Source organism: Festucalex cinctus, chromosome 14, assembly GCF_051991245.1.
Source record: "Festucalex cinctus isolate MCC-2025b chromosome 14, RoL_Fcin_1.0, whole genome shotgun sequence".
Taxonomy (NCBI): Eukaryota; Metazoa; Chordata; class Actinopteri; order Syngnathiformes; family Syngnathidae; genus Festucalex; species Festucalex cinctus.
In genome coordinates, this window is record NC_135424.1 from 9,358,109 (window position 1) to 9,370,603 (window position 12,495).

Below are 12,495 nucleotides of genomic sequence, written 5' to 3' on the forward strand. Positions count from 1 at the left end.
ACGTGTGGAACTGACGAAATATTTCAGGAAAAAGAAAAAATAGTAAAATTAAATGTATCGTCGTTACAGCACCCAACCTCCCCTAGCTGTTTTTTTTTTTCTTTTTTGCAAAAGACGAAGTCAAGCCAGCCGCCCCAACGATTGTTAATACTGTGCATTACGGTAACGTGCCGACGTGCCCCTGCGTTGGCCACCTTCAAATGAATTATGAAATAAAACAGTCCGTGCAGTATAATAACCAATGCCCCCCCACCCCCGAAACATGCCTACCTTTCGCTTTAAATTTGCTTCGCTTCTCCGAGATCTTTCAGTGGCCGTAGTAAGACCTCGATTTGTGCCGGCTGTTGTGAGAGTGAAAGCTCCGTGTTGCTAGCAGTTGCGGCTCCTCCATCGGCTTGATTATTTCCCACGTCTGGTTCTTTAAAGATACTCGGTACTGCGTTGGGCTTTAGTATTAGGCGTGTGGCGTACCCCATCTCAAATTGTAACATATATTCGAAGTCCTCATGCCTGAAATGTTCGCTGTTCGGGAGGTTGACAGCACTTAGAAAACAAACCATTGTCTACTCAAGTAGCTTTTTTTTTTTTTTTTTTTTTTTTTTTTGGGGGGGGGGGTCTCTCGCGGGTTTTTCCTTGCCGACGCCTTGCAAAATTTTGCAATACAGTAAGGCATAACTGACGTTTGTGTCTTCCTCGTTGTTATGTCTGCGTGAACTACTGTTCCCCAAGCGAGTATACACACTAGTGACGTCACCACTTCGGGGCGTTGCAACACGGAAGTACTTCTATGTTGAAAAAAGTTAAATAAATCAATATAGGAGTGTATTCTTCAGCTCTTATGCATGTTTCGTAGCTATACTAACTATTTACTGCCAATCAAGCCATACATGTAAAATTAAAGGAGCCTTCCTTTAATTTTCTCATTCATTGATCTGTTTTCTGTCGGGATTTGGGGCCCCCGGTGGTTTCTGAGTGCTTATTGGTTGGCCGTGTTGACATTCTTTGGCCTACATTAGGAAGCCCCTCCCGCCTTCCCTTTCCCTTCCCAGGGGCTCCATTCAAAGTCCTCTTCCCGCCTCAATAGCAAAACATCCTCCTTAGCCCCGCCCCTTGTCATCAGGCCCTCGCTTCTTCCTCATAAGCTCCTCCCCACTTCTCCTCATAAATCACCGTGGAGGCGCATGTGGGCTCTTTGCTTGTCCACAAAAAAAAAAGAAAAGAAAGAAAAATCTTAAGTTGAGACATGCCTCAAGTCGACGGGAGTCTCTTCCTGTGACACACACACAAACAATTTGGGAATGATAAAAGTTTGCTCAGGTATGACCTGGTGCATCACTTTCTGGTGCATCACTTCGTGTTGCATCACTTCCTGTTGCATCACTTCCAGTTGATGTCTGATTTGCTTGCGCTCCAAACTCGTCCTTCTCGACTGGCGTCTTACGGATGTCAAACAAATGTAGGACGTCTTTGCTGACATAATTTTCATTGAATTAATAAATTCATGCAAATGAATCGTGTATTTGCTGTTATTAGGACTTCGCTGCTGTTTGAAATTCAGAGCTCAGAATTGTTCATTCGGTAGTCTTACCGATTCAACGTCTTGTCATCATTGCTCTTTTTTTTTTTTTTTTTTTTTTTTTTTTTTGTGTATGTGTGCGTTTGCGTGCGTGCGTGCGTTTGCGTGCGTGCGTGTGCGCAAATACGTATAAATTTATACTCATTCATTCACCTAAAGCCTTATAAATATCCCATTACCCTTCGCCTTAACCGGGTACTTCAGAATCTTGCCAGAGTCGTGAGGTTTAAATGGTCAGGAGACCAGAGAAAAGGTCAGAAAAAAAAAGAAATAAAGAGAAAAGAAAGGTAAATCAAAGTGAAATCCAGCACCGACCAAACACTTCCTGCCTTCCCCATGATTACAAAATCAAAGTCTTACGCCAACCCCGGAAGCCTCTAAATTCCAGCAAATTTAGCGAGATCTCAAGAGACCAGAGGAAAAACTAAAGAGAGGAAGGAGGGAAGGATTCAAGATAAATCTTCTAACAATACTTTTTATTGACTGCTCTAAAAGTGGCTTGTAAGCAACTTGAGTCAAACGTTTTGATTGTGTGCTGAGACGTATTGCGGAGTGCGGCGTGATGTCATAGTATCGGATTTGCTACCATGTTTGATGGCGCTTGCAAGATTTCTATCCGCAAATTACGAGATGGATTCATGTGTTCACATTGCTGCAGGCGCGCTTTGCTGCGAGCAACCAATCAGATGATGGAAAAATACTGACGTCGTCGTGAGGCCAGTTTGAAATGCAATTTGTAAAGTAGGAGTGTGACGATTTATTGATATCGCGATAAATCGTGATACTTTGTCTCCCGGTAGATTATCGATACGCCTACGCGAGTATCACAACATCTGTAGTGAATATACAGCCACGATAACCATTGTTCATTACTTATTGAGCAATTACTTGGTGGGCCACTAGGGGGGACTGCCTCATAAGAGTGGCGGGGAAATGTACAGAAGTCTTCAGGCGAAGAAGACTCATGAGTTTACTTTTACTTGTGTTTATCTCTGGAGTTAGAATTATGCCAAAAACATTATTTACGCACACAAAAGAAGCATATCTTCAATTACAAAAAAAAAAAAAAAAAAAAAATCTTTCAAATGTACAACAAAAAACTTTCGAGTACAAAAAATATCTTTCAATTGCAAAAAAAAATGTTTTGCGTACGTAAAAACCAATTCTACAACTACGGATAAAAGTCACGTGACTTTTGGCAGTGACATTCTGCCGACCAGTTCTACCTGCTGAAAACCCAAGATCCACACGCGCAAAGCCAGTTAACGTTACAGCAGGGGGCGACATAAATCAACAATAAAATCTGCCGTCTCCATATGTGTACGCCGTCAACGGAAATGCGAGCAAATGAACAGAATAGACGAGATGAAAGCCACTTAATGGAAAAAGAATGTGTAAATGTAGGTCAGATGAGCCCTGGCTGCTTGCTTCTTCCTGCTCGCTCGCTTACGTAAGCACTCAACAGAAAGTGCAGAGTCACTGCGAAAAGCAATAAATAAAGATTTGATGCCAGCGCCGCCGCCCCAATGGGAGCGCCAGACTCGTTGCGTAATGGCATGTGATTGCTATGCAGCCTGCTCTTTTAACGCTCACTCAACTTTTTTTTAACGCTCGTACCAAAAGTAAAAACAAGTACAAACGCAACATCAGTTACACAATTCATCTCATCATCATTATCATCATCACAATTTCACAAATTGCAACTTTTTCCACATCGTGTTAGTCAACGTGCTTCATCATGTTGTTGTGCCAGGGTGGGCGGGGCTTTTACCTGAGTGCCAAGTGGGCATGGCTCGGACCCTGCCCCACAGCCACTTCTGGAGAGTAATGGGACTGAAAAGAAGTGAAAGACCTCAAACATTTCAAAGAACCGAATGTCATCTCAGCCACACAAAGGACCTCAAACAACCGAAAATGGTCCTGAAGACTGGAAGGAACTGGACAATTAAAAAAAAAATGAAAGGGATGTTGGCGACCTGAAAGATTTGAAAGAACTGAAAATGATCTTGATAAGTAAAGGGACTGAAAAGAAGTGCAAACGCCACTTGAGGATTGAAAGACCTCAAACATTTCAAAGAACTGAATGTCATCTCGGCGACACAAAGGACCTCGAACAACTGAAAATGATCCTGAAGACTGGAATGGTCGAAGGATTGAAAAGAACTGAAAAGTATCTTGTAAAAAAAAAAAAAAAAAACTCAAAAGACCCGTGAGAGACCTCTGATAGACTTGAGAGACTGAAAGGGATCTTTGTGACCTGAAGTCTTAAAGACCTGAAAATGAGACTAGAAGATGTGAAAATGCTACTGGAGAACAGAAAGATCTGAAGCAGTTAAAAGAACTGAATCTCATTTCAGTGACACAAGGGACCTCAAAACAACTGAAAATGATCTTGAAGACTAGAAGGACCGAAGGATTGAAAAGAACTGAAGAGTATCTTGGAAAAAACTCGAAAGACCTGAGAGACCTCTGATAGACTTGAGACACTAAAAGGGATCTTTGCGACCTGAAGTCTAAAAGACCTGAAAATGAGACTATAAAATGTGAAAATGCTACTGGAGGATAGAAAGACCTGAAGTAGTTAAAAGAACTGAAGGTCATCTCAGAAACTCAAATGACTTAAAATATGTGAAAATGCTCCTGGAAATTGGGGACGTTGAGGGTCTTGTGCTGGACCTCATAAAAGTCAGACCGGTTGTCCGTGAAGAAGCGCATGATGCACGTATGGAGTTAGTTGTCTGCTGGAGGTTTTCTCATGCAGAGCCCGGTTGACCTAATTGAGCAAGGTGATGAAGATAAGTTTTCTTGATCTTATCTCATCTGCTGTGCCTTTGTTGTCTTCTTTCTGATGACTTCTCTGGACTCATCTGTGTTTATCTGCTCTTGAAGGCCCATAAAGTCTGCACAGGCCATTCGCTGCTCCACTTAGCATGGAGGCACGTATCAAACACGCATGTTTAATGTGTGTCCATGGGTCATGTATGTTTTGATGTCTATGGACTTCTCACATCGCTCAAAGTGTAAAATGTATTTTTTTTTTTTTTGCATGTATGTGACACGTATGAAGAGCGTGTTTGTTTTGCATGGGACCGCATGATGCGATGTGCATGTTTGCATGTCGGACTGCAGCGATGAGCCGGCAGGAATGCGGCAACACGAAGTCCAGATCCCGCGGGCGATTCTTCTTGGTCTGGATGATGAGTCCAAGATGGACCGGGGCGCCGCTTCTTCCTGAGCAGTCACACGTAAGCCGTGTACGCATGTCACGTATGACAGCGAATGTCACGCACTTCAACTTGCGAGTCGCCCAACACATCTCAAAATTTTACTTTTTTTATTCTCCTTGCCATCACAGAGAGCTCCACATTGGACCCACATTCAAACCTCCAACCAAACTCACAACTTTGACGCCCAATTCACACTGACTGCAGAACAGACGCGGTGCGTTTTCCGTTCAAGTCTGCGTGTCAATTCACACCAGCTGCAGTGTGGAAGGTTGCCGCAAGCGTTCCATTTTTTTTCCTGATTTCACATGCGGATTTTCATGAAGCTAAAGAATTGGCACGAGCTGGACAAGAAGGCGGGCATCTCGCATTAAGGGAAATCCGGTATATTTCAAAATAAAACAGTTTGCGAACTCTTATTTGGGACGGAAGCTAGCTAACTACAGTACATAGCCTGACGGGAGTCAAACATTTAAAAGACAAAAAAACAAACAGGCAAGCGTGGCCATTTACAGTTTAAAAACAGGACTCTATAATAGACGCTTGTTATCGCGTGAACTCAACTCTCCAGCGTGAACCTTTGAGATCTTTTTTTGGTTTGTTTAATGAACAACTCTTTCAAACACACATGTATCAAAGACAAATATATACAAAAAAATATGGCTTTTGTCATAGCTCATTACAAAAGGCTTTCAGGAACCAGTATACAATGAAAATAAAACAAACACTTTACAGTCTAAGGCTCTTCGAAAAAGAAACTCGTGAAAATAGCAGAAATTTGGTTTCACCTTCAAAAATTTACCTCTGCGTAGAATTTTTTTTCCTAGTATAAGAATAGCATTAACCAGAACGAGGAGCAAGCGGTTAAGAAAATGGATGGATGGATCTTTCACAAAACAATACCAAAGGATGTGATCTTGTGGTCTGGCGGGCGGGGCACATTTTAAGACACGCAACGCAAGCGGTGTGAATTGCAGTCCGTGCGGATGCCTTACGGCAAAACGCACCGCGTCCGTTCCGCAGTTGGTGTGAATTGGGCGAAGGCAGACACGCTAAACACTAGTGCACCGTGCTCCAGCCAAAAATTCAAACAGAAATGGAGACATGTCAACAAATAGAAACTTTTATTCCAAACAACACAACTTCCTTTGCCAAAAGAAAGTGAAATTTGATTGGCAGCCTCACACGCTCACACACGCATACTGTGCAAATCACAAAGATGCGGGCCCGCTGCGGAAGGTACCAGAAGCAATAAAAAAAAAAGGTGCAGTCGCCCTCTGATGACATCATCAGCATGTCCCAAGTTGCAGAAATTTTAAAGTCCAGCAAAAATCTGCCGCCGGCTCCCCTTCAATATGAAGGACGTAACGTCACGTAAACATAACGTCTGATGGCGCTCACCAGTAGGGCATGGCGGCGTCCACGTGGTTCCATCCTTGCCAGGCTGGGAAGAAGCCGCTGCACATGCGAGGGCTCCCCAACTGCTCCGGGTCCACCACTGGAACCTCGCCGCCGCCGCTCGACTCCTTGCGCTCGTCGGTCCAGCCCACGTGCTTGACGGTATAGTTGTTGCCGCTGTTGTTGTCCCAGAAGATCCGGTCGGCGGCCTGGAAGCACACGCAGAACTCCACGCGGTTTTGCGGCGGGATGTGGGCGGGCAGGTCCAGGGCGAAGGCGAAGGTGTCGGTATCGTGGCCGCCGTACACGTTGTTCATGAAGGCGCAATCCACGTCCACGAAACTGGCCCACGAGTCGAAGGTGGCTCGCACCCGGACCGACTTCTCGAAGCCCACGTTGCGCACCTTGACCGTGCCACTCAGCAAGCGCTCCTGCAGCGAGCAGTTCTCCAAGCAGACCGAGTCGCGCAGCAGCCGCTCGCGGAACTCCAGGTAGTCGGCCGACGGCTGCTTGAAGTCCAGCGCCAGGTGTTGCTCCGAGCTGATCTTCAGCTCCATGGCGGCGTTCTCCAGGTCGCTCATGTCGAACTGGAGATCGTCGCCGCCGCCGCCGCGTTCCTCCTCGTTCTTGGAGAAGACGCGGACGGCGGTGAGCGACATTCCTTTGGAGTCGGCGAACACCACCTTCTTCTTCTCACCCTTGCCGCTCCAGCATTGGTCGTGCGTCGCCCTCTGCTGGCTGCTGAGGCAGGGCCGGAGCGCGGCGGCGGCCCGGTCCCGCTGGGCCCGATGGCTCTTGGTCCAATGGCGGGGAGCCTCGTAGGAGCTGAGGAAGCCCCGTAGAGGAGGAGGAGGAGAGTGGCTGATGTAGATGCGCATGGCCACGTCCATGGGCATGACCGGCCCGGGCATTGCCGACAGACTGAAGGACGGCAGGAGGCTGCGAGGCAGGACAGGGAAGTGACAGGAAGACAGCGGTGAGTGACAAACGTCCGCACAAAGCACTGATCTACATCTATGAGTGGATAGCCGATAGGCCAAGAATTTTGAGGTGGCGAGGCCGCCATATTGCTCCTCCCAAGAAATGTTTTTCCCCATACCATCCGATACATGTACAGTATCCAAATTGGAGAACATTTGAGACAGTACTGAGTAGAAACAGTATGATTTATGGTGTTTTAAATGTATTAAACATAAACAAGAGGACTTAAGACACTTTACAACTTGCTTTAAACACATGTATAAAACGTATGCTTCATGATGTTTAGTACAGGAGGAACCTTGTATATTTTTCTATGAAAGAATTCTATCTGTAATTGGACAAAAGATGCCTCTGCCAAATCTAATATTGGGGTCTAAGGAATGGAGAGATAAAAGGAAAAAAGGGGGTCTTCTCTGAAAATGGCAGAAATTGTGTGAGAATACATTTTGTATCAAATGTTTATCAGCCACGGCTTGTTTCAGTAAAATAGTTTGCAAATCCATCTTCCGCCTCTGTCAATCAACAACATAAAATTATGCTTTTAAAACAACTTTACATCTGCATATCTGGTCCGTATGAACACAAATCATGAGCAGAAGAAAGACGTCAGTGTATCTTGTGTGGGTAAGTTTGAGGCAATTTGAGGGAACTCTTTACTGGGAGCTAAATATGAAATATTAAACTACTTTTTAATCATGTTAGAACAGCAAAAGACTAAGAAATTTAAAAGCCAAAATGTCGCGACCAGTTGACAAGTAATTTCAAATTACTTTTTCATCTTGATTGAGCAGAAAGAAAAAGAAGAAGTGAGTGCGTGTTAACTGACCGCCACTCAGTCAGGTCAACAAGTTGAAAGGTGCAAGTTGATCTCCATCCTATCCAACTTGGGCACGATTAATGACGTAACGTGATTAAAGGCTATTAAAACACGTTCGACTTGACTTGGCTACTGGATTCTTTTTGCTTGTTGAAACAAAGTTGTGTGGTCAACAAGCAACAATAATCCAAACCTCCATTCAAGTTCTGCGGATCATCATCATCACCTGAACGACCGACAACCGTCTTATTTCTCCTCATCGAATTCATTCTTGGGCTCAAACAAGACGAAGAGGAAGAAGCGAGAAGAGGCCAGTTGTCAACTTTGGCCCTCCAAGCGGAAGCGACGTGACGACAACTTTTCAAAAGTGCTCCAAATCTCACCTGGCAGCACTCATGGAAAACAATTTAGGCTCGGATCCCAGCGCTCCAACTCAAGTCCGCTTTTTTATTTTTCCGAGAACATTCCCAGCCTGCTGTTGTCGTCGTCTTCCTCCTCCTCTTCTTCCCTGCTGGTGTGGGTCAGTACCGAGCGAGTTCCGCTCGGCTGGCTTTGTATCGCCTCTTACTCCCCGCGGCGGCCAATCAAGAGGGAGCGGGCGAGCCGGCCGGCCAATCGGGGCCGGGCTAGCTTTGCGCGGGCGTGTCCTCTGCGAGGATGGCGCCCGGATGGCCTGCGTTTGCCAGTAGGGCGCTGGGCGCCCTCTGCTGGCCAACTCGCTTCATTTCACTTTACCAATTGTAAAGCGCTTTGGGCACCATATAGTGTAAAATATGGCGGACCAAAACTGCCAAAAATCAAAAGAAATAAATGACTAAATAAATACCATAATATTAGTTAAAACGCTATCTAAAGACGTCCATTTATCATTTACCTCCGATGCTTGCCCGCCTCACTCACTCACTCACTCGCTCACTCGCTCACTCACTCGCTCACTCACTCGCCCACTCGCTCACTTGTGCACTGTAACAACCAGCACAACAAACAAACTAGTCTAGTAGTAAACGATTAAGCGCCACTAGAAAAAAAATACAATAAAAACAAAAATAAAAAATGTTGGGCTGTTGCAAATTGTAAAAATGCAAACGCATGTTTGAACAGGAACGAGTTTGAAGGGAAGTCCGCCTGTAGCGAAATAAGCACAGACACACTTTTGGTTCATGTCAGGTCGAAATGTTCACATCACACAACACTTTTTATTATTTTTATGGAGCAGATAAGAGCTACCAATGAAAAAAGGAGGGGGGAAAGACTTGAACAAACGCATAAGTGTTTTTTTTTCACTCAGAAATTCTAAGTACATTTTATGACGAGAGTTTTGAGTGCATTTTTCAAGTCTATTACAAAAAAAAAAAAAAAAGTTACTCAAAAGGTGAGGTACAAACCCACAACCTTCAAGTTGGGGGACAGCCAGTATACCAAATGAGCCATGCCACTCCTGTTATGTGTGGAATCCTCGTGCCTACAAGTACATTCTCATTTTGGACACACACGCAATGCAGTACAGGGACAAACATGATTGGCATAGCTCAGTGGTTGTCTCCCAACCTGAAGGTCATGAGTTTGTTCCTCAATGCTTGAGTAACTATTTTATTTTATTTTTTAAATAAACTGGTGAAATGTACTCAATACTCTCCTTGTAAAATGTCCTTAGAATTTCTGAGTGAATACATGGCTAACATAGCTAAACATTTGAATACGTGATGATAAGGATCTTCTAATAACCATGTTTCCAAGAGCCCTTGAAGAACCCCTTCTTCCAAAAAGAGTTCTCTGTATTGAAATGGTTCTTACAGGAACCTTTAGCCTTAAAAGAACCTTTGAAGATTTGTTTATTTATTTATTTAAAAAAAAAAAAAAAAAAAAGTGTTCCCCAGAAGTCCATAGTTCTGGATAGAACCTCTGCCCTTCATGAAGAACCCTTACTTCTAAGCATGTACCATCCACTTGCTAATTTTTATTTTTTTATGTTTTACTTGTCAAAAAATAGAGACTAATAAATAAAAACTGCGCATGAAAATTGTTTCGCGTACCTTCATGAATCAGAATCAATAATAGATGACATTTAGCAAGCATGAACCTGGATCAGTCACGCGTTTGCTAAATAAAGCCCAAGAGAACAGCTTGTAATGTCTCAACCTGATGATAGTAATAACAAAATCAATGGATGGGATATTTGGGGGCCATTTTGTCCTCATGTTGTCCTGACACTTGTTGACTTTGGGGGCACAATTCCAACATAAACACAAACGGTACTCGTCATGGCTCCAAGGAGGGTTTAGTTCAGGTCAACGCATGCGCGCGCGCACACTCAACTCACTCACTGTTGAATATTTTTAGAATCAAATACTCTTATCGATTATTCCATCGATTAATTGAATAATCAGATCAAATTTTATTTTGCATTACAAAACAACCCCCTTGCACCATTATTATTTATTAAACAATTATTGTTATTTATTTAGTATTATGTCGTGATTTAAAACAACACGATAAACAATAATTGCACAATATCACACCCGATGGAATGACGTTGCATTCTCTATTTTTTGAAGCAGATTCACTTAAGTGGTTCGCTCATTGTTTTCCAAAGTAAAAGCAGAGACTATTTATTGTTGAGAAGCTGAAATCAGAGCATTTAGACAATTTTAAATCAAACAAGTTCGGCTCTGACTAAACCATTGCTGGCTTATTAAAATAGTTGTCAATATTAATTTGATAATCGCTTTCACTCACTCACTCACTCACTCACTCACTCACTCACTCACAAGTAAAGTGTTCAGCATGGTACGTCCACGCATAGGATCATGATGGGACGTAAAGTATAATAGATAGCGGTGTTATTGTTGTGGTTGCCTAGCAACAGACAGAACGCATCCTAAACCAAGTCGTCGACACGGCGAGACGACCATAAACGTTTACTGCGCGATAAAAGATAAGGATAAAGTGCATTGAAAAGATTGTCCAACAGCCGGTACCTTCAACCTTGTCACCTCACGCCCCACTTGAGAGGAGCGGACGTTTGACCTACTTGAGCGACGTCCCAAAACGAGGAGGCGGTGCCACAGGGTCACACCAAGCTAAAGAGCGAATGAAGGACTTTGTTGTGGCCACACGGCGTGCACGTTCAAACATCGTGGACACCGTGTGGTCCGAAGTGCACACGCTGTCCACGAATTGGGTCAAATACAGACAGAAGAGCCCGCAAGTCATGTGACACACTAACGCCACCTACTGGCCGGACTGCTAATTGTTGCATTCATTTTGTTCCTCTTTCCTGCCCCTCAATGTTTTTTGTTTTCTTATATCACTTACTCACGCGCACACGCTTACATCGTGTAAGCTACACATGGTCTCCCAGGCGGAGAAGTGAATCGACGCCAACCGGCACCGAAGGCAATTAAGTGACGGTTCCACTCCTCCACCTGTAGCCCGTCCCTCAATCTTTTTATTATTATTATTTTTTATTATTATTTTTTTTTTACGACTCACACACTCAGACGCAAGCTTACGTCATGCAAGTACTTATAGTACTGACTATAAGTCGACACTTTTTTAGATTACTATTTGCATAATTTTGCACCATAAAAATGTAATAAAACACAATGTGGAAAACGTAAAGGTGTGAACATCCGGTCTTATTTTGAAAGTCTGTGCGATTAAACGGAAGTAGCCTCGATGTACGGGGAAATAAATAGTAATTAGAACACGTGCGTTAAGGTAAGGAACACTAAGTGTGACTATGGCGACGTAAGCTATCAAGAAATTGTTAAAATTGTAATCATTAACACTCATATATGGATTATATACACTTATTTTGTGACAAGATTGTCACGAAAGCTCTTACGGTGCATGTGCCACCTCGCATATCGTTAATTGCAGTCAACCGACAATTAGCTTAGTGAAACTAACGGTACAAAAGCGCAACGCTGACAAACGACTTGTTTTATTTCATTTTATTTATTTATTATGATAATTTTTACATCAGTCAACTTCCAATAACAAGGCCGACGAGGAACTGAACCGAAGGAACCACCGTGGACTAACAACTTGAAGGTAAAAACGTTCATTCATTTATACTGTATCTTTAGTTTATTTATGAAGTGACCAGGTGCAATAAACGCAACTTTATTTATTTATTTATTTTATTATATTCAATATTCGTAAGTTAATTATGACGAATTTAAGTACACAAACGCTCATGACATGAAACAATTTTCTCGGATTGGGATTGTCGCAGCTACCGAGGCAGCAGATGGCGCCATTGCTCCGTGTTTGTCTGCACTCAAAAGTTGGTCCTTGCAAGAGTTTTGCTTTCAAGACTAGTTAGTGTAGTGCTTCACTGAGCTGACTTTAGACTTCCCCCTTGACTGACTTGTTTGTCCTGCGAGTGACAGGCGACCAATCCAGTATAGACTGACCCCTGAAGACTAGGATCCACCCTACACTGTCAGAATACTTGAAAAACGTAAATGAGCAACATGTATGGAACATTTTGA

At 43.5% G+C, this 12,495-nt stretch overlaps 2 protein-coding genes across 2 annotated transcripts in view; both read right to left on the reverse strand.

Annotated features, from left to right (window-relative positions):
- Positions 1–12,495, reverse strand: part of sar1ab (secretion associated, Ras related GTPase 1Ab) — a 109,352-nt gene that overhangs the window by 63,719 nt on the left and 33,138 nt on the right. The window lies entirely within an intron of this gene.
- On the reverse strand, positions 5,910–8,547 carry LOC144001465 (protein phosphatase 1 regulatory subunit 3C-B-like). The gene is made up of 2 exons (XM_077495801.1): positions 8,380–8,547; positions 5,910–7,137 (listed from the first exon to the last, which is right to left on the reverse strand). The coding sequence occupies exons 1-2, from the start codon at positions 8,391–8,393 to the stop codon at positions 6,198–6,200; spliced, it is 954 nt and encodes a 317-aa protein (XP_077351927.1). The 5' UTR covers positions 8,394–8,547; the 3' UTR covers positions 5,910–6,197.